Source organism: Myxocyprinus asiaticus, chromosome 12, assembly GCF_019703515.2.
Source record: "Myxocyprinus asiaticus isolate MX2 ecotype Aquarium Trade chromosome 12, UBuf_Myxa_2, whole genome shotgun sequence".
Lineage (NCBI taxonomy): Eukaryota > Metazoa > Chordata > Actinopteri > Cypriniformes > Catostomidae > Myxocyprinus > Myxocyprinus asiaticus.
Genome location: NC_059355.1, coordinates 24,669,241 through 24,693,320, shown reverse-complemented (window position 1 = coordinate 24,693,320; position 24,080 = coordinate 24,669,241). Strand labels below are relative to the sequence as shown.

Here is a 24,080-nt window from a genome sequence, read left to right as displayed (position 1 = left end):
TAAATGGATTTCTTCTTTTTCTGTCAAAAAGACAAACAGCATTTAGAATTGCCCGTCAGTGTTTTTGTTTGGATGTAAAACATTGGTTAACACAACTTCTGCATGTAGCACATTTTGAAAAACTGAGAAGTTTAATGGAAGGTGAGAAGTTTGCATCCCTGGCCTTTACTCGTGAAATTCTGCTTCACCAGAAATGTTCTTTGTGTGCAAAAACCACATCGTTCAACCAAGATCAATTCCAGTTCAAATCCAGTTCAATACTAGCAGGTCTGCGCAACATCCACGCCACAATGGACACTCCAGGGAACAAATGGCACTAGTTCATTCTCTTCAGTTGCTCTACAGTGTCTCTCAGATCTTCCACAACAATGTCCACATCTTCACATGAAGTACTTCTACCTACACTGATGCTCAGATCATTGGTAGCCACATCATATGGAATTCAGAAGAATATGGGAAAATCTGCGGAGTTAACAAAACATGACATCCTTTATTTGTCATGTTAAAAAGACTTAACCAAAGCCATTTTCTTCTGAAAAGAACATATTATGGCCTATTCAAACTAACAGGATGCAATGAATTGACGCTTATAGAGTGCACCAATGCCCGCCCACTTTTTCCGCCATCTTGGTTCCTGAAATATCTGTCCCCATTCCTTTTTTCCTCAAGGATTTTCATAAAATTCTTTATAAACGAGTTTTAAGCCATGAACCAAACCAACCAGCTCTGAGGTAACTTCGATTTGAAGCAAAAATTTATTTGAAAAACACACACAAAAAAACAAAAAAAACAAAGGTATTTTTTTTTTTAAACACAATTTTTCTCCCCAATTTGGAATGCCCAATTCCCACTACATAGTAGGTTCTCATGGTGGCACAGTTACTCACCTCAATCCAGGTGGTGGAGGACAAGTCTCAGTTGCCTCCACTTCGGAAACAGTTTATCCATGCATCTTATCATGTGGCTCATTGTGCATGACATTGTGGAGACTCTGCATGTGGAGGCTCATGCTACTCTCTGCGATCCACGCACAACTTACCACATGCCCCACTGAGAGCGAGAACCACTAATCGTGACCACGAGGAGGTTACCCCATGTGACTCTACCCTCCCTAGCAACCGGGCCAATTTGGTTGATTAGGAGACCTGGCTGGAGTCACTCAGCACACCCTGGATTCGCACTTGCGACTCCAGGGGTGGTAGTCAGCGTCAATACTCGCTGAGCTACCCAGGCCCCCACAAGACTGTATACTTAATGTCTTTCATGAGGGCATGCAGTACAATCTCATAAAGCATTGTGAATGATGTAATCGAATTGAAAATTATGGAAAAATATAATTATATTGATTTCAAGTTGTTGACTAAGTATGGAAACAACACATTTCAAGTTTATTGCAAAATATTCAGAATACAAAAAGTAGTATGAGAGTGTCAATGCAGTGCTCTTTTGATACATTTTATTAGCCGTAATTCTCTAAACTGGTGCAACCTATCCCTTCAGGATCATGTGTAGTATAGTTCTTTACCAGAAATTCCCATCTTAAAAAACAAAATTGAAATAGTGCAGACCGATGGCCTAAACAGAAGCATTTATTATCAAATAACAATTTTGAAGCTCACAGTAGGTCCATATTTAAAGCTTTATAAGTTATCATTAAAAATCAATTCGCCTGTGGAGATGATGAATATGATTTTTACATTAATGCCTTATTTTAAATATTTAATTATCCTGTTGCAGCCCTTTACATAAATACAAACATAATTAAACAGTGCTGTAAGGCTGATAATACAGTTAGGGCTGTCAAATTTAACACATTACCTTATTCGATTAATTAAATGTTTAATGGCATCCAATTTAACATTTAAAAGCTGTTTTATTCTGCTCTGTTCTACAAACTGATCAGAACACTCTGAGCCTTTGCAAAAGCACCAGCAGTGACTCACATGGAGTGCTCACTCAGAGTTATTTTCACCCCTTGAACAGAGCTCTGGATTATCAGTATGTAATGAGGGAGACAGGCCTTGGATCATGGCTAATTTATTTATAATTCAACTCCAACTCTGAGTTTTAACAAATGCAAAGTCATTTGGCACCTTTGTATGGCAGAATTTAATTATAGAAACTCACAAAGTATGAAATATCACCCACAAGCTTACTAGCGAGGTGTACTCTTACCAGGCTAATTGGTTAGCTTGGAAATATAAGCTAACGGAAAACAAGAGAAATTTTTAATTTGACAATTTGTAGTGTTAGTTATATCATTCAATATATTTAAAATATATTAATTGACATTTTGATGGTTAAAATAAATTTTAGGATATCTAATCAGGTACAGAATAAAGTTATTTCAGCCAATGGTATAGTTTAGGGGTTCAAAGGGGCAGGATTTGACAGGACACAATGACTTACTGATCTCCTCTGTCTGAGTGGCAGGTAGCACCCACACTAGCCAACAACCTCCTGCAGGTGGACAGGACTCTACGCACTACAGCAGGGGGGAAATGTCTGAATTATTCAAAGGATCTCTTGTTTTACAAATCTTCAGGGTCAAGACCTGACCTACTTCTGACCGAAACAAGTGCGAGATGTATTAAAACTTCACTGATCTCTGGTCGTTATGGGAAATGGAAACACCAGAGTTGCATTTCAGTTAATGTGATGACTCTCTATTGCACTATACATAAAGGAGAAGTGGACTTTTACTCACCTTGAAGGCCTCTTCCCAAAAAGGACACATTGTATGTGTACGGTAAAGCGTGTACTCAAAGTAATGTACTCAAAATTTTTCAACTAAGTATCAGTACCAGTCAGCTGTAGGAACACAACCAGAACTTACAAGCAGCTTCTGCTCTAGATAGCGTCTGATGTCCAGGAAATGGGCTTTATACTCTGCTAGATTTATGATTATCAACACTGCAGCCTTCCCTGCCCCCCAAAAAACAAACAAGCAAAAAGAAAACTACAAAGTAATTTGAGCCTATTTTACATAAACTCATTCAACTTTGATTACTGCATATATATATATAAGTATATACACCGATCAGCCACAAAATTAAAACAACCTGCCTTCTATGAGGTCCCCCTCGTGCCGCCAAAACGCCGCCAACCTGCATCTCAGTATAGCATTCAGAGATGCTATTCTTCTCACCACAATTGTACAGAGCGGTTATCTGTGTTACCGTAGACTTTATCAGTTCGAACCAGTCTGGCCATTCTCTGTTGACCTCTCTCATCAACAGGGCATTTGCATCTGCTGAAATGCCCCTCACTGGATGTTTTTTGTTTTTGGCACCATTCTGAGTAAATTCTAGAAACTGTTGTGTGTGTGAATCCCAGGAGATCAGCAGTTACAGAAATACTCAAACCAGCCCGTCTGGCACCAACAGTCATCCATGCGATTATCTAATCATCCGATTGTGTGGCAGCAGTGCAGTGCATAAAATCACGCTGATACGGGTCAGGAGCTTCAGTTAATGTTCACATCAACCATCAGAATGGGGAAACGTGATCTCAGTGATTTGGACCATGGCATGATTGTTGGTGCCAGATGGGCTGGTTTGAGTATTTCTGTAACTGCTGATCTCCTGGGACTTTCACGCACAACAGTTTCTACAATTTACTCTGAATGGTGCCAAAAATAAAATACATCGAGTGAGGGACAGTTCTGAAGATGGAAACGACTTGTTGATGAGAGAGGTCAACAGAGAATGGCCAGACTGGTTCGAACTGATAAAGTGTACAGTAACTCGGATAACCGCTCTGTACAATTGTGGTGAGAAGAATAGCATCTCAGAATGTTAAAACATTAGTATTGTGTTGTTAAAAATTAATATGAACTTGTTTTCTTTGCATTATTCGAGGTCTGAAAACACTGCATCTTTTTTGTTATTTTGACCAGTTGTCATTTTCTGCAAATAAATGCTTCATATATTTTTATTTGGAATTTGGGAGAAATGTGTCAGTAGTTTATAGAGTAAAACAAAAACTTTCATTTTACTCAAACACATACCTATAAATGGTAAATCCAGAGAAACTGATAATTTTGCAGCGGTCTCTTAATTTTTTCCACAGCTGTATATAAAATCAGACAATAAAATGAAATAAAGATGATTGTGATTATTGATACTACCAGTAATATGGCAGGTTTTACATTTCTCAGGCCAGCAATTATTGCTGTGTTCTCAGTTCTGAGAAATAAGGAGATAACGACAGTATTGATTTCAGAGTCAGGAGTCGGTTATTCTGATAAATAATTTAGCACCCATTATGAAACACCACACAATAACACCGTATCAAACCCTGCTCTGAAGTTGCACTCTTGTCTTCCACCAAAAATTAGAGGGTACACAGGGGTTGTGGTTCCGGGACCGTTCATAAACAAAGCACTGATTCGAGGGCCATAAAACTGGAACACACCATCAACAGGATTGTGATCTCAAATTTTCTATGCTTGGATTGAGATGATATCAACAGCATCTCGTTTCTTACCTTGTGCCCTATGATGGTAATATAGTCTACTCCCAGGTCATGTGCATCCACTTATATTTTTCCAATAGCCTGGGCTGCATCAGTATGCAGGAGGATGACGAAGGCCTCTGTTTGTTTACTTCCTTCACCCTCTGACAAATATCCTTGATTGGCTGTTGAGAGGAATGTCTGATCTGCTACTATGGGTGTTCATGATAAATCATTGTAGAACAAACTAGTAAAAGATGCTATTAAAGCTTGTTACAATGTTCTTAAAGAAATAGTTCACACAAAACTTTAATTTCTATCATCATTTACTCACCCTCATGTAATGTTGTCCCAAACCCATATGACTTCCATTTAACTGTAGAACAATAAAAGAGATGTTAGGCAGAATGTCAGCCTCAGTCACCATTTACTTTGAATGTATCTGATTTACAATGAAAGTGAATGGTGACTGAGGCAAACATTCTGCTTAGCATTTCATTTTGTGTTCCTCAGAAGAGAGAAAGTTACACAGGTTTGGAAAAACAGGAGGGTGAGTAAATGCTTACAGAATTATACATTTTTGGTAAACTATCTCTTTAACATCACTTGGAGAATTGTTATCATGGCAACATGCTCACCATAATAAAGTCTTATTGTTGGCCAGCGTGATTGACACCAAGCAGGTGGTGGGACGAACTGCTGCAATCACATCCTCAACCTCCAACTGTGCAGTCACCTTGGAAATGGGCACAAATGTGACATCTACAACGAGAATCCAATCAGTTTAAAATCAGGTGCAATCAAAGCATACTGGATTTTTTCTAAAATGGCATTTTAAGATGGACAGTACTTATGCCCTTACAGCCCTGTTTTTATTCTTGGCAAAAATTAAATATGGCACAATATGCAATGATGCAATATTCCTCACTATGGATGACACAGAGACAAAAACAAAGTGGTGAATGACATTCGTTCTTTATCAAGGCAAGCCTTTGTAGAACAATGTCTTTGTTTACAGAATAAAGGAAAGCCCAGTACTGCTTACCCGCTTTGCCCTCTTTTAACAAGTGTTCAGCTGTGATGTTAATGGAGTCATGCTCCACATTGGAGATGATAATATGGGGGAGGGAGCCTCTTCCATTTAGTTGATGGCTGTCTGTGCCTCCCTCTGCAAAAGTCCTACTCTTCATGAAATGCTCCACACCTGTGTGAAGCACTGGATTATTGGCCTAAAGGTCCAAAAGCAAGAGATTAATAAAGCTAACTGGATAAAGAAAGGAAGCCTGTGCAGCATTCTACTTAAACTATCATGCCTTCTATAAATATCCTGCTGAATTTCTGCTTTAAATGTGTGCATTGCTTTGGCCAACTGCAAATATTTTGCATATGATGCATTAAAGTCCTCACCTCAGTTCCTCCTGATGTAAATATAATGTCTGCTGCCTTTCCACCAACCATCCTAGCAATGGTGTCTCTGGAATAGTAAATGTCTTTCGCTTTCAGACTTAGGATCAGAGAAACAATGTGAGCCTGGGCTACATTTGGAAAATGTAAAGGAATGTTCCGGGTTCAATACAAGTTAAGCTCAATCGACAGCTTTTGTGGCATAATGTTGATTACCACAAAAATTTATTTCGGCTCGTCCCTCCTTTTGTTTAAAAAGAGAAAAATCTGGGTTACAGTGAGGCACTTGAGGCTGTCATACACTGGATGAGAAGGACATGCGACAGGTATGAAACACAAGGCATGTCGTAAAAAATGTATGACCTTTGATAATGATTTGGGTCGAATTTAATGGAAAATACGCTAGTTACTAACCTTTTCTGTGCAAAGTTATAGCCAATTGTACATCTTCATTGCCATGATGATGTATTGTCAACAAAACCTAAAATCCTACACCGACTGTAAAATGATGATATAAACAACTTTACAGATCAAATAACACAAGTTTTAACAGAAGAATTAATGTAAGTGCTCTTATAAAATTATAAGCTTCACTTTTCTGCTTTAAAACCCTCCACAAATTGGCACCCACTTCCATTATAAGAGTCTCACTGTAACCTCCATTTTTGCTTATTTTTAAAGAAAAGGAGGGACGAGTCAGTTAATTTTTGTGGTGGTCTACATTATGCCACAAATGCTGCTGATTGATCTTAACTTGTATTGAACCCGCAATATTCCTTTAAGAGATCTGCTGTATGCATATGAGAGCAACATTCCTGGCAGAGCTGGGAATTCCCCACTCATCAGTGACAGCTCTAACCACCTCTGCTTCAACTGCCATTGTGGCATTGTAGTTCATGTATATTCTGCATCAGACAAGGCCATTTGTACACAATACATTCAGAAGTATATGGCAGATCGGGTGCAAATGAATCTAGAACTGATATGGTCTTTCTAGTACCTGTCTGGTCCATCAACCATAGCATGGAGGTCCAAAGCAACATGATGACCCAAGTCGGTCCCGGCATGATGTTTAAAGTTGCCCCATAAACTATTATCCAGAATAAAAGGAGGACCATCTTTTTCAGCCATTATCTGGATTATATTGGTAGATAACAAAAATACATCAGGGCGAATTCAATACAGGACAGAAAGCTTTAGCATGATGATAAAAGCATGCACTTAGCTATGATGATCATTAATATTAATAACTATAATGTATTCTGAGTCGTGAGCTATATAGGTCTTGTCATCAGGTTGGGTTACATGGTTGATTCCTGGACTTATTCTACTTTAAAATCAAAATAAAACAAAATAAAATATATTTTTATGTTTAAATTAAGTCTATTTTTAGAACCATTGAGATTTTTTTGTTGTTGTTGTTGTTGACATTTTCATAAGTTATGAACTTTTTATTATTTTATTGTGTATAATTTATGACTAGGACGTTTTCTTGACAGGTTTTGTGAAAATCACCCATATGTATTGCAGGTAAAAAAAAACAAAAAAAAAAACATGTTTTTTTATAAAATTATATTAGTGAATTGTTGCATGGCACCGGAACTATTTTTTTCTTCCGCTCATCTTGACATGCAGAAATGCTAGAATACACCAGCAGACAGACAGCGCTCACCCTTTCAGTCATAGCGCTCGTTCAAAGAGGGAGCAGTGCTTTCCTGATGTAATGACAGAAAAACAGCATCTGGAGTTATTCACACCAAGTAATGACAAACCTAGACATGACGTATTATAATGGGCATGTGTGACATTTTTACAGGTTATTTAAATTCAGAGGTGTTAAAACATTGATAATGAGGTGTTAAAACATTGATAAATTCAGAGGTGTTAAAACATTGATAATTTATTTTTAATAAATGATACCCTTATGAAAACTACCCATGGATTTACTGTAGTAATAATATATTAACCATGACTAGTAACCACGACTGTAGTAACCATGTTTTTTTTTTTTTTTTTTTTTGGCAGTAACCAAGGTTTTGATACAATTAACCATGGTTTTACTACAGCATTACTGTAGTATCCATATTGTAACTTGGTTTTAGTAATAGAAACCATATAATAATATCTATGGTTAATTTTATTGTTTTATATGTTGCTTATACTTACTAATTTTTAAAAGGTAAACATAGCAGCCTAATAATTTTCTGCTTAGGCCTATAAATATATTAAAAATGTAAGTAATAATTTAAGTTACAAATTTTATCCAAAGAATAGGTAAAAATTCAATTTATTAGAGGTATCGCTATTGGTATCGATATTGGCGATACTGGCCAAAAAGTACTTGGTATCGGATAGAAAAGAGAATAAGTGGTATGGCCCATCCCTAAAACGCACATGATTTAATCCCTCCTCTATTTGGACAAAAGCCGCAGAGCCATATGTCACAGCAGTTTCAGGCCGGAGGTTAGGGCAGCGCTATTGGCGTAATTTCTTACATTTGTTTACTTTATTAGATTTAAAACGTGCTGTTTTCACATCGATTTCCAGTTGATGACTATCTTAAATTTTAATGGTAACACTTTTAAATAAGGTTCCATTTGTTAACATTAGTTAATGCAGTAGGTATCATGAACGAACAATGAACTATATTTTAACCATTATTTATTCATCTTGGTAATGTTAATGGATAAACACCCAACTGTTCTTTGTTAGTTCATAGTGCATGGAGTAATGTTAACATATACAACTTTTAATTTTAAAAATATATTAGTAAATAAATTAATGTTAAACAAGATTAACATATGCTAAAAATGTATTGCTCATTGTTATCCATGTTAACAAATGGAACTTTATTTTAAAGTGTTACACATTTGACTATTTTATATGAGATAATATGATTTCCTTCATGTTCATGATGTTACAAATAGTACTTAAAGGAACAAAGCATGGGCTTTCATATAATCATATGAAATTAAAAATAAACATTCAGTTTCAAAGCCTGGCAAAAATGTACATAGAACAATTAGAAAACTAATAAGAAATGTTAATATTGATCAAATAGAACTAAATTAATAATTCAAACAACTTGTAAACAATAACAACATTTTAACAAAAACACTCAAACTTTATACAACAAATAGACAACTTAAAACTCATCAAAAGAACAACTGACTCTTGGGCCCGTCTTATCATGTAATTCCGGGAAACAAATCTCCATGTCATCCCTAAAAAGAAAATGAAATGTGAAGATCTCTGGAAAGTTCTGATTCTTCAAAAAGATTGTGGATGGCCCTTTCCTTATCCTCCTCTTCCAACTGTAGGAAACGAGGCTCTTCATCTGTGCCCCTGAACTGCTGTTTATTCCCATGCGGCCATTTCACTACTGTTTTGAGGTCTTTAATTATTGGTACTTACCGACTTCCGGTAGAGTGAACGCTGGCGTGTTTGTCTGCCACTGCTCTCCGGGTTCTTTTCAATGTTTTTAGATGCTTTTGTTTTAGTGGCATTTTACATGAGCGACCTCAGGAAATTGAGTCTTATACTTACCTTTTATGGACAATCTTATGGACTATTGACTTTAGTTTGTTTGAAACCTACGCTACATCTCACGTCTGACTGGATTACCTCAAAGGAAATTAACAACGCTGCACTCACCGATGGCTTTCGCCGGGATTGCTACGTGCAGTCTTAAACTGGCTGCTTAATTCCCTGTCCATAGTCGACGTCCAGTGGGGCTGGAATGCGTGGACTTTGAATTCGAGTCATGTTGGTGGATGCATTGAGTATGTTCTGCCTTCTGTTGCCCATCTTGGCCTACTGGAGTTTTGCTGTTTGCCCTCGTCAGTTTCAGCGGAGAGCCCCCTGCTTGTTTGCAAGTCCATGCAATCATCTTTCTTCTGATTTGGTCTTATTCTACTCTCTGGATTTACAGCGTTTGAATTCCTTGGACCACCTGTCAGACGGAGTATACAACTATTGCGCTGCTCTTGGAATTGAGCATCCACCACATACCGGCCATCTGGTCTTTATGCCGTTGCCCTCCGACTGGTGCAAGTGATGTGAAGCGGGGTGTCAATTTTGATAATTTCAGCTTGATGAAACGCACATCTTTTATTTCACCGCAAAATGCAGATGTCGCCACTATTAAGATGGCCCTCATTAATGCACATTCAATATCGAACAAGTCTTTTATTCTGAATTACTTTTTTACATCACGATCATTGGACTTTTTATTCATCACTGAGACCTGGCTGAATCCTGGCAAACAAATGGCCCTGGGGGATCTAACACCACCAGGCTGTGACTTAAACTCTCCACGGACTTCAGGACGAGGAGGTGGCATTGCCACTGCTTTTAGAATCTCTTTTAAATGCAGAACACTACATATGGACATGTATTCCAGTTTTGAGGTCCAAATATTAAAGATTGACATCTTGGGTCCTGCTTTCTGTGCACTTGTGTACAGACCTCCCAGATTTAATAAGGACTTCATCCAACAATTTTTGGACTTTCTTTCTGGACTGGTGTCTTGTGGTGATAGACTCCTGATTCTTGGGGATTTTAATATTCATGTATGCTATCTATCAAAACCTCTGGTAAATAAGTTTATCTCCCTCACTGAGTCTTTAAATTTTGTATGACATGTCACTGGTCCTACTCCCAGTATGGGTCATACATTAGATCTTGTGTTGTCTTATGGTCTTTCTGTATCCAACTTAGAGGTCTTAGATATTGGCATTTCTGACCATTATTCAATAATGTTTGAGTCTGTGTCTACGTGTCCTCTCCCTATTTTTCTCAGCCTTTATGTCATTCCTGGTCCATTCACTCGTCTACTGCCAATATTTTTTCAGAATTTTATCTAACGCATTTGACAGATGATGTCTTAGTTGGACTCGACGCTGAATCATTGGTTGAAGCTTTTAATAAATCTTGTACTTTTACACTTGATAATGTTGCTCCGCTCAAGCCAAGGAGAGTTAAGGGTGTTTCACTGCCATGGTTAAATGACGTCACCCACGCTCTCAGACAAGAGTGCAGAAAAGCTGAGCAAGGGTGGAAACGAGACAAGCTTCAGGTCTCTAACGATATTTTAAAGGAGTGTTTAACGAATGTAAAAGAGGAGGCGAGAAGCAGCTTTCCTTCTTAGGGTGAGGCTTTATTATTCCCTCTTCACAACACCGATACACAGTCTTTCCTAAAACACTAAGCTAAACACTATCACACACTGTTTCACAAGTAAACTTTCATACTCCAAATTCTTGGTTCTGCCTCGGCTTTTTTCGTGTCCAGTCTCTCTCCCCAACTAAGTGCTGCGTCGCTCTCTTTATGCCGCTCTCCCCGTACTCACTGAAATTAGAGACAGGTGTTAGACATAATTTAGCTCAGGTGTAAGCGCCCTTACCGCTTTCTCTCTCTCCGGAGAGATGCTTGACCATGCCCCCGCTGCCACATATCCCCATATTGAGGGTTTCGTCTCTCGACTGCTTCAAAAGGAAATCCCCGTCAGGGAATTCCCTGAGAAGGGGAGGGGCTATAGCCTCTCCCCCTCTCTTGTCATCATGACGTGGAGCCGTCGAGGATGGCCCCGGCTCCGCCTCCCCTGCCAGAGCATCGCACATCACACATCTCCCTATTTTTGTACAGGACCCATCCGTGCAAATTCCCTTTAATAAAACTCTAAAATCAGGCCAATCAGTCCCCAAAATCAGCGGATGGGTGAGGCGGGAACTAACCGCGGCCTCCGCTCTATGCTTTTTCCCCCGAAATTTAATTGTCAGGGTCACCACCGGATACTTGTGAATATCCCCGTGTACACATTTCACCTTCACCGTTTTAGTTGTGACCAATGCCTCGGGTTGAACCAGGCGTTGGTGGGTAGTGGTTTGATTACAACCGGTATCCACCAACGCTTGGTGAGTACCCCCCTTGACACTTACCGGTATCTGGTACGCTCCGGCCCGGTCGGGGGCAGCCTGTGGGAGGTCAGAGACCCGCACCACCATCCCCAGCTCCATCAGAGCGCACTGATCTCGGAAGTGGCTCGGGTCTCTGCACCTCCAGCAGGCCGGCCCAGGTGCTACGCCCGCACTTGTGTCGGCGGGCACCCTCCCTGAGGGGGAGAGCAGCGGGGCATTGGAGTAGGGGAAGGAGTCACCTCCCACACCCGGGGAACTGGTCTCAGGGGCTGAGGTCCTCCTCGTCTGCGTGGGGCAGGAACGGGACCTGGAGAGAGAGCAGAATGAGAGGAGAGAGGGGAGGGGGTAGAAACAGAGGGAGGAGAGAAAATGTAGGAGGGCTCTTCCGCCCACGGGATCGCCGCCATGTGGTCCTCCGCAAGTCGGATAGCTTCCTCCAACGACGCCGGTTGGTGGCACTGGACCCACTCCGCCGTCCCTTTTGGCAGTCGAACTGTGAACTGTTCCAGTACCACCTGGTCGATAATTCCCTGGACGTCGCGATCCCCCGCTAGCAGCCATCTTCGGCAGGTGTCACGGAGCCGCTGGGCAAAGGCAAACGGGCGGTCGGAGCTCTCCAACTTCAAGCTCCGGAAGAGTTGACGACTTTCCTCCGGAGTGCGACCAACCCGTTGCAAGATGGCTCTTTTTAAATCTCCGTTGGCCAGGAGGCTCGACGCTGGCAGTTGTTGAGCCGTGAGCTGGGCTTCCCCGGACAATAGTGGGATCAATCGGGCTGCCCATTGGCCGAGCAGCCAGCCCCAGATCTCGGCGGTCTGCTCAAACAAATCCAGGAAGGCCTCAGGGTCGTCTGCCACCCCCATTTTCTGTAATGCTGGCGGGGGTAACGGCGTGGGAGTGTCCAGGGTCCTGGCTGAGGATGCCCCCTGGCTGAGGAGGCTCCGGATCGCCTGCCGGTCCTTGGCTTGAGCATGCAGGAGCTCGACAAACTGGCGGTCTTGATTTTGTCGGAGCTCAAGCAGCGTCTGTTGGTGGTTCTGATGTAGGCTGGCGAGGGCTTGGAGGATCTCTGCCAACTGGGAGGACTCTACGGGACGTCCGCCATTCATCTTCGACCGAAACTTCAATCCCGGGTTTCGGAACCAGTGTAAAAGAGGAGGCGAGAAGCAGCTTTCCTTCTTAGGGTGAGGCTTTATAATTCCCTCTTCACAACACCGATACACAGTCTTTCCTAAAACACTAAGCTAAACACTATCACACACTGTTTCACAAGTAAACTTTCATACTCCAAATTCTTGGTTCTGGCTCGGCTTTTTTCGTGTCCAGTCTCTCTCCCCGACTAAGTGCTGCGTCGCTCTCTTTATGCCGCTCTCCCCGTACTCACTGAAATTAGAGACAGGTGTTAGACATAATTTAGCTCAGGTGTAAGCGCCCTTACCGCTTTCTCTCTCTCCGGAGAGATGCTTGACCACGCCCCCGCTGCCACAACGAACTATCAGAGAGCTGTAAAGGAAGCGAAAGCAACGATTTTTAAAATTCTGATTTATGCCTACAAGGCACTACCTGGTCTCGCACCCCAATATATCAGTGACCATCTACACCCTTACTCCCCCACCAGAGTGCTCAGGTCTTCTGATCAACTTTTATTAAGGGTTCCTCGTTGTCGCTATAGATCTAAGGGTGACTGTGCCTTTTCTGTGATAGGTCCTAATCTCTGGAACAGTCTCCCTTTCCATGTGAGGTCAGCTTCATCAGTAGCCATTTTTAAATCTTCTTTAAAAACATTTTTATATGCTGTAGCTTTTGAATAGATCATTGAATAGTTTGAAATAATAAAATACAACATCATGTATTTATCTATGTTTTATATTTAACTTTAAATCAATCTGTTTATAAATCACTCTGAAATTTTGTTTGTTTGATCTGTAAAGCACTTTGGGTCAACTTCTGTTTTTTTTAAATGTGCTCTATAAATAAAGGTTGACTTGACTGGGTAGCTCCTTCATAAGAGAAGAGTAAAGAATAATTTAATTTTTGGTTTTAATATTTGCAACAACACCTACATATACAGTATATGTATGTGTGTGTGATATATTCATACATATGTATATGTATATCTTTTATACATACTGTACCTCAGTGTGCCTTGTTCTCCTCTTGGAAGTGACTTCTGAACAAAGGCTTCTGTCTTGTAACATTCATTTATGGTTGATTTAGAATTGTCGTTCAGGGGGTGACTAGTGTGGTCTGGAGGGAAATAGGGAGACACTTTTCAGAGATAATTCCAAAGTTCTCAGAAAGAATTGGAGTCCACAATTTCCTTATAATGGGAAGTTCACACTTGAAGACAGAAAAAAACTATTTTAAATATCAACTGCAACAACGGCATGAAGTCCAATTTAATTACTTGAAGTGGTTATAAATTACTTACAGAGGTAAAATCATAGGGTGCACCCAAGACAATGGGCAGAGCATACTGAAAAACAACAAACTATTTCAAGAACAGCTCAAACTGCATGAAAAGTACTACGCAAATATGTGTTTACAGTATCGTATAGGCCAGGTTAAGCATGATCCATGCTCTACCAGTAGAGCTACAGAGCTCCTGCATTTCAAATGGTAGAGATAGTGCAAGGATGATAGTAACGACAATGTTTTAGTTTCCCAGGAAATGCATAAACTTATAAGTCAATAGATTGAATGCACTGTAAGTTGTTTTCAGTAAAAGCATCTGACAACTGAATAAATGTTAAAGCATGTGTTCTTATTCCTTCTTTCAACAAATACTTAAAAAGCACACCAATTATAGGTTTATTTATGTCAAAAACATGATTTCTCTATATTCCTCACGATCGACATGAAAACCCCACAGTCTGACTGCTGGTGCGGTTACTGTTGCACTGGTGGTTGATGGTGTGTCTCTGACCACTGGCGGGGGGCACTGTTACACTGGTGGTTGATTGTGTGTCTCTGACTGCTGGCGTGGGCACTGTTGCATTGGTGGTTAATGGTGTGTCTCTGAACGCTGACGTGGGCACTGTTGCACTGGTGGTTGATGGTGTGTCTCTGACCGCTGGTGTGAGCACTGTTACACTGGTGGTTGGGCACTGTTGCACTGGTTGTTGATGGTGTGTCTCTGACTGCTGGCGTGGGCACTGTTACACTGGTGGTTGGGCACTGTTGCACTGGTGGTTGATGGTGTGTCTCTGACCGCTGGTGTGGGCACTGTTACACTGGTGGTTGGGCACTGTTGCACTGGTTGTTGATGGTGTGTCTCTGACCGCTGGTGTGAGCACTGTTACACTGGTGGTTGGGCACTGTTGCACTGGTTGTTGATGGTGTGTCTCTGACTGCTGGCGTGGGCACTGTTACACTGGTGGTTGGGCACTGTTGCACTGGTGGTTGATGGTGTGTCTCTGACCGCTGGTGTGAGCACTGTTACACTGGTGGTTGGGCACTGTTGCACTGGTTGTTGATGGTGTGTCTCTGACTGCTGGCGTGGGCACTGTTATACTGGTGGTTGGGCACTGTTGCACTGGTGGTTGATGGTGTGTCTCTGACCGCTGGTGTGGGCACTGTTACACTGGTGGTTGGGCACTGTTGCACTGGTTGTTGATGGTGTGTCTCTGACTGCTGGCGTGGGCACTGTTACACTGGTGGTTGGGCACTGTTGCACTGGTGGTTGATGGCGTGTCTCTGAACGCTGGCGTGGGCACTTTTGCACTGGTGGGTGATGGTGTGTCTCTGACCACTGGCGTGGGCACTGTTGCACTGGTGGTTGATGTTGTGTCTCTGAATGCTGACGTAGTGCTGTGGGCACTGTTGCACTGGTGGTTGATGGTGTGTCTCTGACCACTGGCGTGGGCACTGTTGCACTGGTGGTTGATGGTGTGTCTCTGACCGCTGGCGTGGGCACTGTTGCACTGGTGGTTGATGGTGTGTCTCTGACCGCTGGCGTGGGCACTGTTGCACTGGTGGTTGATTGAGTGTCTCTGACCGCTGGCGTGGGCACTGTTACACTGGTGGTTGATGGTGTGTCTCTGACCGCTGGCATGGGCACTGTTGCACTAGTGGTTTATGGTGTGTCTCTGACTGCTGGCGTGGGCACTGTTACACTGGTGGTTGGGCACTGTTGCACTGGTGGTTGATGGTGTGTTTCTGACCGCTGGCGTGGGCACTGTTGCACTGGTGGTTTATGTTGTGTCTCTGAATGCTGATGTAGCGCTGTGGGCACTGTTGCACTGGTGGTTGATTGTGTGTCTCTGACTGCTGGCGTGGGCACTGTTGCACTGGTGGTTGATTGTGTGTCTCTGACCGCTGGCGGGGGCACTGTTACACTGGAGGTTGGGCACTGTTACACTGGTGGTTGATGGTATGTCTCTGACCGCTGGCGTGGGCACTGTTGCACTGGTGGTTGATGGTGTGTCTCTGACCGCTGGCGTGGGCACTGTTACACTGGTGGTTGATTGTGTGTCTCTGACCGCTGGCGTGGGCACTGTTGCACTGGTGGTTGATGGTGTGTCTCTGACCGCTGGCGTGGGCACTGTTGCACTGGTGGTTGATGGTGTGTCTCTGACCGCTGGCGTGGACACTGTTGCACTGGTGGTTGATGGTGTGTCTCTGACCACTGGCGTGGGCACTGTTGCACTGGTGGTTGATGGTGTGTCTCTGACCGCTGGCGTGGACACTGTTGCACTGGTGGTTGATGGTGTGTCTCTGACCACTGGCGTGGGCACTGTTGCACTGGTGGTTGATGGTGTGTCTCTGACCGCTGGCGTGGACACTGTTGCACTGGTGGTTGATGGTGTGTCTCTGACAGCTGGCGTGGGCACTGTTGCATTACAGGTTTTTTACTGCAAAAGTAAAGTAAATATTAATATTTGTGCAACTTATATTGACAAACAACCTAATGTGTTTATATTTCCATGGACAACTGCCTTGTTGGAGTGGCTTTGGAGATGCAATTTTAATTTGTCCAGTCTTGTCAGCTTAAACACACTTGCCATGCAAAAAGGGCAGTGAAAATCGATGCAACAGGTTATGCATTGCTGCAACAAAACACAATCCGAATGGTACCGAAATGCCCCCAGAAAAATATTTGATTAATTAAAACATGTTAAAGCTTCAATAAGAATAACAAGAAACACATCTACAGATTGAGTGGCAAGCAGATAAAGTTAAGCATTAATATACCGATTCAATGTTCACCAAATAATGATAGATTTATTAAGATATTGCAAACATAACAACTCACCGTGTTCTCCGTCATGATTGTTGTTGTCGTTATTAGCTCCGCCCTAACTTCCGGCCTGAGACTGCTGTGACTTATGACTCTGCGGCTCTGCGATGGATACTATTGATCTGGACAGCCACCGGTTATCTCTACTAAAATACTTTGGATTACTTCTTCAGCACTGGTAGATTTTTTCACTTGTTTTGACTATAAAAACTCTAAAAATATATTATCTGAAAAACCTAAATATCTTATGCAGTGTTGTTTCTAAAACAAGATAAATCAAATTGATCTTGTTTTAAGGATTTTTTTAAATATTTTTACAGGAAAACAATACAAATTATTATCAAGAATACGATTTTTGCCCTAATTTCAAAGGTCTTACTAGAAAAAAAGAAATTATGATCCAACATGAATTTTCTTGATAAAAAAATATGACCGTGCCTGATAACATGTGCATGTAAAATGGCTAGAAATAGCATTTTAGTTTAACGTAAAGCTGACAATTTACACAAGGTTTATTTCTATTTCTTCTGCTCCAAACTTACTTCAAACGTACTTCTCTGTCTGCTCGTATGAATGTAACACATCATAAGAAAGTGTTTCACCGCTGTTCAAATGCACTTTGGATCGCATCATTTATATGTAGAAATGTTTTCCATCTGAAAGGACTAAATATTAAATGAAACAAATGACAATAAAATGCAAAGTAATCTCTTTAGTAATAAAATAATTTTTGAATGTAACTGTATTCTAATTGCCAATAATTTAAATTATATCTGTAGTGGAATACAGTTACTTAAATTTTGTATTTTTTATACGTAATCCCGTTACATGTATTCCGTTACTCCCCAACACTGTGTATGTTTGTGTGTGTGTGTGTATATATATATATATATATATATATATATATATATATATATATATATATATATACGTAAATCTTCAAATGAAATCAAGCATGTATTCAACATATATTTTTCCTATTTTTACATCCATAGAATATTGGCTCACAAAAGAAATAAACACTCCCACACGTCATTCATTGTGTTGCATAAGTTCCACATTTATTTCATATCTGACAATGTGTTAAGTGTACACAAATATTTGACTCATAACTCCAACACTCAGAAAGAGACACTGAACTACAGCCGATTTAAGATGGTACAAACAGGTTACAACTGCATAATACTCCATTCACAGCAATCATGTTTATATACAAGGCATGTAAAATGAAGAGGAAAAGACAGAAAATGCCTATGAATGAATTCTGTGCATAAGAGGTGAATGGAAGCACACAAATAATTGCTGTCATGAAGAAAACTGATTTATTCTTTCACTTTGGAAGATGAAAAAATGTGTGCAATTAATTTTTTTAGCTCAGGAACATGATAATGGGATTATTATTATTAGTTTTTGTAAATTGCTTGTAGAAATGGTACAGGACAGGCTATAACATGAAGAATATCATTCAACCCTCTGTGTTACTTTCTACAAGGTGCACAGCCAAAAACTAAGACAACTCCCATTTACATGTATGTACCTCAAACTGAAAGTGGTTATTTTAACTCTTTATTTTTAATAATTTCAACCATTTCAAAAATGCATCTGCTATTACCATTTTCATATGCACAAATGCACATACACAGTTTTTTTTTTTTTTTTAAGTAGTGAGTGACCATACACTATACAGTATTTACTCTGAACTGGTCGTAACAGTGAACAGAACCTGATTGTACTGTTTACACACAAACAATACAGAAAAAACAAAGTCATTAGGGATTGAGAATCCTACAGAAATTAAAGGATTGTGTAACAACTGAATAGCCTACCATTTGCTTCTTTTTTTTTTTTTCACAGAATAAGCTGGTCAAATAAAATAAACACAAGAAAAGGGTTGCAAATCCTATACAAATCTATATGAATTTAGATGTGTACACAAACAGATCAAGGCTTTCAGATGAGTGTTAGATTTCTGCTGTACTGAGCATGCACTGTAGTTTGGCTGGCCTCAGTAATGCTCATGTGCCTGACTCACGCAGTTTTTTGATCTACCTACAGTATCTGCAAGACACCTCAGGCCATTTGCAAACAGTTGGTCTGCACTCTGAACAATATGAAGAAAAGGCTTGCATGACAGAAAGTTCAGGATCGTTCAATCACACCACATTATAAGCAGTTTGGCTTTAAGCAACAATTGTGGATCTGTATGCTCTGCTACAATGACTGCCTTAGTCATGATCTGGCCCACTTGCTAGCAAATGCTTTGGTAACACTTTAGAATAAAGTTACATTCGTTTACAATAGTTTTTGCATTAGGTATCAGGAACAAACAATTAACAATATATTTTTCACAGCATTTGTTAATCTTTATGTTAGTTAATAAAAACACAGTTGTTCATTGTCATACATTAACTAATGTTAATGAATGCAACATTTGATTTTAAAAATGTATTAGTATATGTTGACATTAACATTAACTAAGATTAAAAAATGCTGTAAAAGTATTGTTAATTGTTAGTTCATGTTAACTAATGTTGTTAACTAATGTTAACAAATGGAACCATATTGCAAAGTGTTACCAATGGTTCTGTATACAACAATGGTTATGTAAAAAGGAGAAGTTATGGTATTATATTAGCTTAGTAATGTCAGAGCCATATTCAAAATACAGTTTGAGCAGTCTCAACCATTCCAAAGTGATGATACTATTCCAGATTTTCATGCACATTTTGTTTGGGCATAATACAACTTAGACAGCATTTTATGGGTTTGCGCAACTTAAGCCTATTGATATTATGCACAACACAAGGAGAAGACCAGAGGCATCATTAGAAATAATAATAATAAAGAATATAAAATGCATTGTTTCGCCTTATCAGTCCATATAATCATATGGAGCAATATATCATATGATTACAATCACAATAAATTAGAGCTGAACATTTTTAGATGGTCAGCAGGGCTTATTTCTGGAATACAGAGATGATGTGATGATGTTACAGGTGAGAAACTTAAAATGTTTCTGGTTGAGTAGCCAGATTGATTTGTTCAATAGAAAGAGAAGATAAAATATATTTTACACCAGATCTTGATATGTTTAGAAAATGCAGTTAAATCTACTCACATTAAGTGCAGGGCATCATTTCTTAATATGCAAACAAACTGAAAACTGTTTTTGCCTGTGCACATTTTTTTTTTTTTTTACACACAAAGAGAAAGAATGATACAAATGGGTGGAGCTGAAATTGGAAGTTCACCCTGTTAAAACATGTACAGGGTTTAAGAAGATAAAGATTATAAAACAAAAACAGAGTGTAGATGATGCTATAGAGGCACAAAATCAGTTCATCTCTCTCACTGGGGAGCTTGTAGAAAATTCCATCAGTACTGTAAAAATTTCAACTTGTTCAAACTATCTTCAAAACCTTTCATTTTCTTTGTAAGATTTACCAATGTACACACACACTCATTTAGGTTTTGGGTTGAAAAGTATGGTGTTTTTTTTTTTCTCTCTACCTGATAAATCTTGCAACAACAACAAAAAAAAATTCTTAACCAACTACTTAACATCTCTAAAAAGTAAAATTCAAGTAATCTACATGTAATAGCAGCTACCCCAGCATTCATTTCTGTCCTATTCCCCAAATGTATTTCATTGTGTTAGGGGGAATGAGAGCAGTGTGTTCAGTAAAAGGGAGGTTAGTCAACTCAAGATAAAAAAGTGCCATATGCAGAAATTGCACTGTACTTCTTCAAAAATATTACAGTCTTTGTCAATAAATACATGCTGAAATCAAATAAAAATAAATTAGACAGATATAAGATCATTTGGGGATACTGATAATTTTGCTATATAAAATATATTAGATTATTAGACAGATTATGATACATTTTAGATAAATCTAACGACCGGTTCTCCAACAAAAATAGGCAGAATCTTTATAATGGTTCTCATACAGAGATATGAGAATGCAACCACATTCTGTTGCCAAATTTTTCCTCATGTGTCCTGATTATTTTGAAATCTTTATGCATTTCAAGGCCTTACAAGGGAAAGATTATAAAGGTATATGAGTATTTATGTCAGGTTCAACTCTACCCAAGAACTGCACTTAAAGAGAGAAAGAGCGTAATATGATGTGATTCATCTGTTCCTTGCTAAGAATTGCTTATCATTGATCAATTCTATCAGCCATAGCCAAGAGATGAATAAACATATGGTCGGCTGACTTAAATACTGATCAGTTTTATCGTTTTAAACCCAGAGATTTAAACAAGTCAGGAGTAACACAATAAGGCCATGTGACTGCAATAATTTACTAGTCTTCATTTTCTCACTGAACTCGAGATGAGGCACAGCCTTGTGGATATGGATATCACTGATCACAGTAAAAAAATGTTTAATCTGTTTACATGAGTTTACAGCTTCAGAATTAGGAATTTCCATTGCCAACCCTGTTTCTTTCTAAGCTGTTGCTGAAGACTACATAAGTATATACTATTTCTAACTCAATAAAGTAGTTAGCCCATTCCGTTGGCGCTAGAAGTTGAATCTGTAGATGAACAATGGGGCCTTAAATATACAGGTGCACTGTAGGTGCTAGTGTGGGCAGGTGCAGGTACACACATAACAGAGGGAGAGGGGATAGAGACTTAATTAAGCACAAAACTGGGGGCTTTGTCTGCAGATCTATTTACAAGGTTAGTCTTTTATTTTGTTTTTTGTCCTTGAAGAGATTTACAGTCTGTATGCATGTGATGTTCTCAAAACCTCATCTGCCCGGCTCTTCTTCTGGACAGTTTAGACCTGATGGGAAGGAGAGAGTTTAGCAAATGTTGATTTGACAGGTCTGTTGTTAAAGTGAAAAAGTTAGATATGCAGTAAATGCATCATTGGTCTCTGTTCATCTGTACCTGATAGATCCGGCAAGCAGTGGATTGAAGGCGTACAGCCAGTCATGCATCTCCTTATCATTACTGGCTTGAAGAAGGATCCCACGATGCTCTGTGCATACCGCAAACGTGTAGGGGGTCTGCATTTCAAGCAGACACTGGATTACAATTCAGTCAATAAAAAGTCAATTTACTCAAAAAGATGTTGAAAGTAAGATATTCTATCTGTTCATTTTAAGCCAACACAAAGGCTATACCATAAGATAGGCATCTTATTTACTGAAAAGTATTGATGAAGTATACGAGGTTCCATGATGGTTAGGATCCTGCCTTAGAAGGCAGTTGTCTATGTAGGAAGTAGGCAGCTCACTAAGTTTTGGAACAGCTATTGTGTTAAATTCATAACCCTATAACGCTGTGTATCAAATATGATACACAACGTTTGACAGCTCCTGTTTCACTCTCTGTTCAAGCTGAAAAGCCAAAAACATACGGTATGTAAGTTTCACATGTTTATGGCACCATCTAGGGGGTATTTGAAAAAAGTGGTTTCAATGTTTATAACGATCTATTTAAAATGTCAGTGGTCTTGCGCGAAAAGTGACTCTTATGTTGGGATAAATGACAGCTTATATTAATAAAGTAAAAGTAACAGTAATGATTCTATTGTTACTAATATTTTAAAATGAGTATTTGCTGAATATAAGCAACTTGTGCTTGGTTAAAAAAAAATTATATTATTTTATTGAAAAAGCCAGTTGAAATAACATGTATCAAATATGAAACAACAGGCTTCTGAGGTGGTACTAAAACAGTGTAATGTCAAAAAAGTAGTATTTTCTGATAATTCTTTCATATGTCAGGCTTTACAGGGTTAAAATAATGTGGGCTTATGTGTTTGTGTGTGTCTGTGGTTTACCTTTAGCATGGCCTGCTGGTCTTCACTGTATTCCACTTGTGCCGAGGACAGGTTAAGAATGGCCCTTTCCACTGTGTCTCTATCTGTGTTGTAGATGTAGACATAAGGCCGGCGTACCACCACATATCTCTTCACCCAACCATTACTGTGGGGCTCCAGGAAGTGCAAATACCCTTTCTTTGACACAATAGGGCTGCAACATCAAAACAGAATTCAGGTTAGAGTCAACTTCCAAATGCAACTGTAAAACTGGCAAAATGTAGGAAATCTGGATAACATTCATTAAATAACAGATATTGCATTTCATATACAGGCTAATTCCTCACCCTCTTTTAATTTTTAGAAAAAGAAAAAACTTTTAATGCACTATTCAATCTCCCCACCAAATCTGGTGATTTGTCATGGCAAGTTAAACCTTTTACAATACATTAACATTACATTTCTCTACTTAGCAGAATTGTAGAGTTTTCTTTTTTATTATTATTCTAATTGACCTGACGCGGATTTCCTGAATGTCTGGAACAAAAGTGCAGGTCCTTGGTCTGGACACTGGTGGGGACTTCTTGCCCTCTGTTTCAGTGTCAGGGTTCGGGCTGACAGCTCGGGATCGTGGTGTTGGGGGTCTATAAATATAAGTAGTTGTCACAAAATTGATTTTTAATACACAGTTACACAGTGTTACACTTTAATGCAAAATTAACCTACAAATGGCTCACTTGTAGTTGAATCTGCTATTTAGCTGGGATAGGAGAAAGAACTTAATAAAAAATTACGCACATCAGCTTTAAACATCCTGTTCAGAGAAAGCAATCAGTAAGTACTGACCTGAGTTCAGTGTTGCTGCCGTAGCGTCCCTCGACAAGTGAAGGGCATGTGGAAGAGGGTGGTAGAGTGCTTTGAGCACAGACTGAAGCAGAGTCTTTCAGAAGAGTCACTGACATCTCACTTAACTAGAACACAAAAGAGAAATTATTTATCAAACACAGCAAACACAACACACATTTGTTTTTCTTTGATGATGGGGACTTTCCATTGATTTTGTTGTTTTTATAATGAGCTAATGATATTTTTATCTCCTAACCCTACCACTAAACCTAACCCTCACCCAAACCTACAGTTATTGCACTTTTTTACATTTTAATTCAAACATTATTTAGTATGTTTATTTAAGAAGTTTTCCTTGTGACTGCTTCCATAAATGTAGCTGATTTCAGGTTTTACTATCCTTGTGCAGATATACAGATATATATTAGGG

At 39.6% G+C, this 24,080-nt stretch overlaps 1 protein-coding gene and 1 pseudogene across 22 annotated transcripts in view; both read right to left on the bottom strand.

Annotated features, from left to right (window-relative positions):
• Positions 1-316: 316 nt before the first annotated feature.
• LOC127448773 (selenocysteine lyase-like) lies at positions 317-6,990 on the bottom strand (annotated as a pseudogene).
• An 11,065-nt stretch (positions 6,991-18,055) lies between these two features.
• Positions 18,056-24,080, bottom strand: part of LOC127448751 (kinesin-like protein KIF1A) — an 88,588-nt gene continuing 82,563 nt past the window's right edge. For all 22 annotated transcript variants that reach the window (XM_051711564.1, XM_051711566.1, XM_051711569.1 and 19 more), the window contains 5 exons: positions 23,651-23,775; positions 23,320-23,448; positions 22,826-23,018; positions 21,928-22,046; positions 18,056-21,820 (listed from right to left, as the gene is read on the bottom strand). In XM_051711564.1, the coding sequence (XP_051567524.1) occupies positions 21,778-21,820; positions 21,928-22,046; positions 22,826-23,018; positions 23,320-23,448; positions 23,651-23,775 (609 nt within the window). In that variant the 3' untranslated portion in view covers positions 18,056-21,777. The remainder of the gene's footprint in view (positions 21,821-21,927; positions 22,047-22,825; positions 23,019-23,319; positions 23,449-23,650; positions 23,776-24,080) is intronic.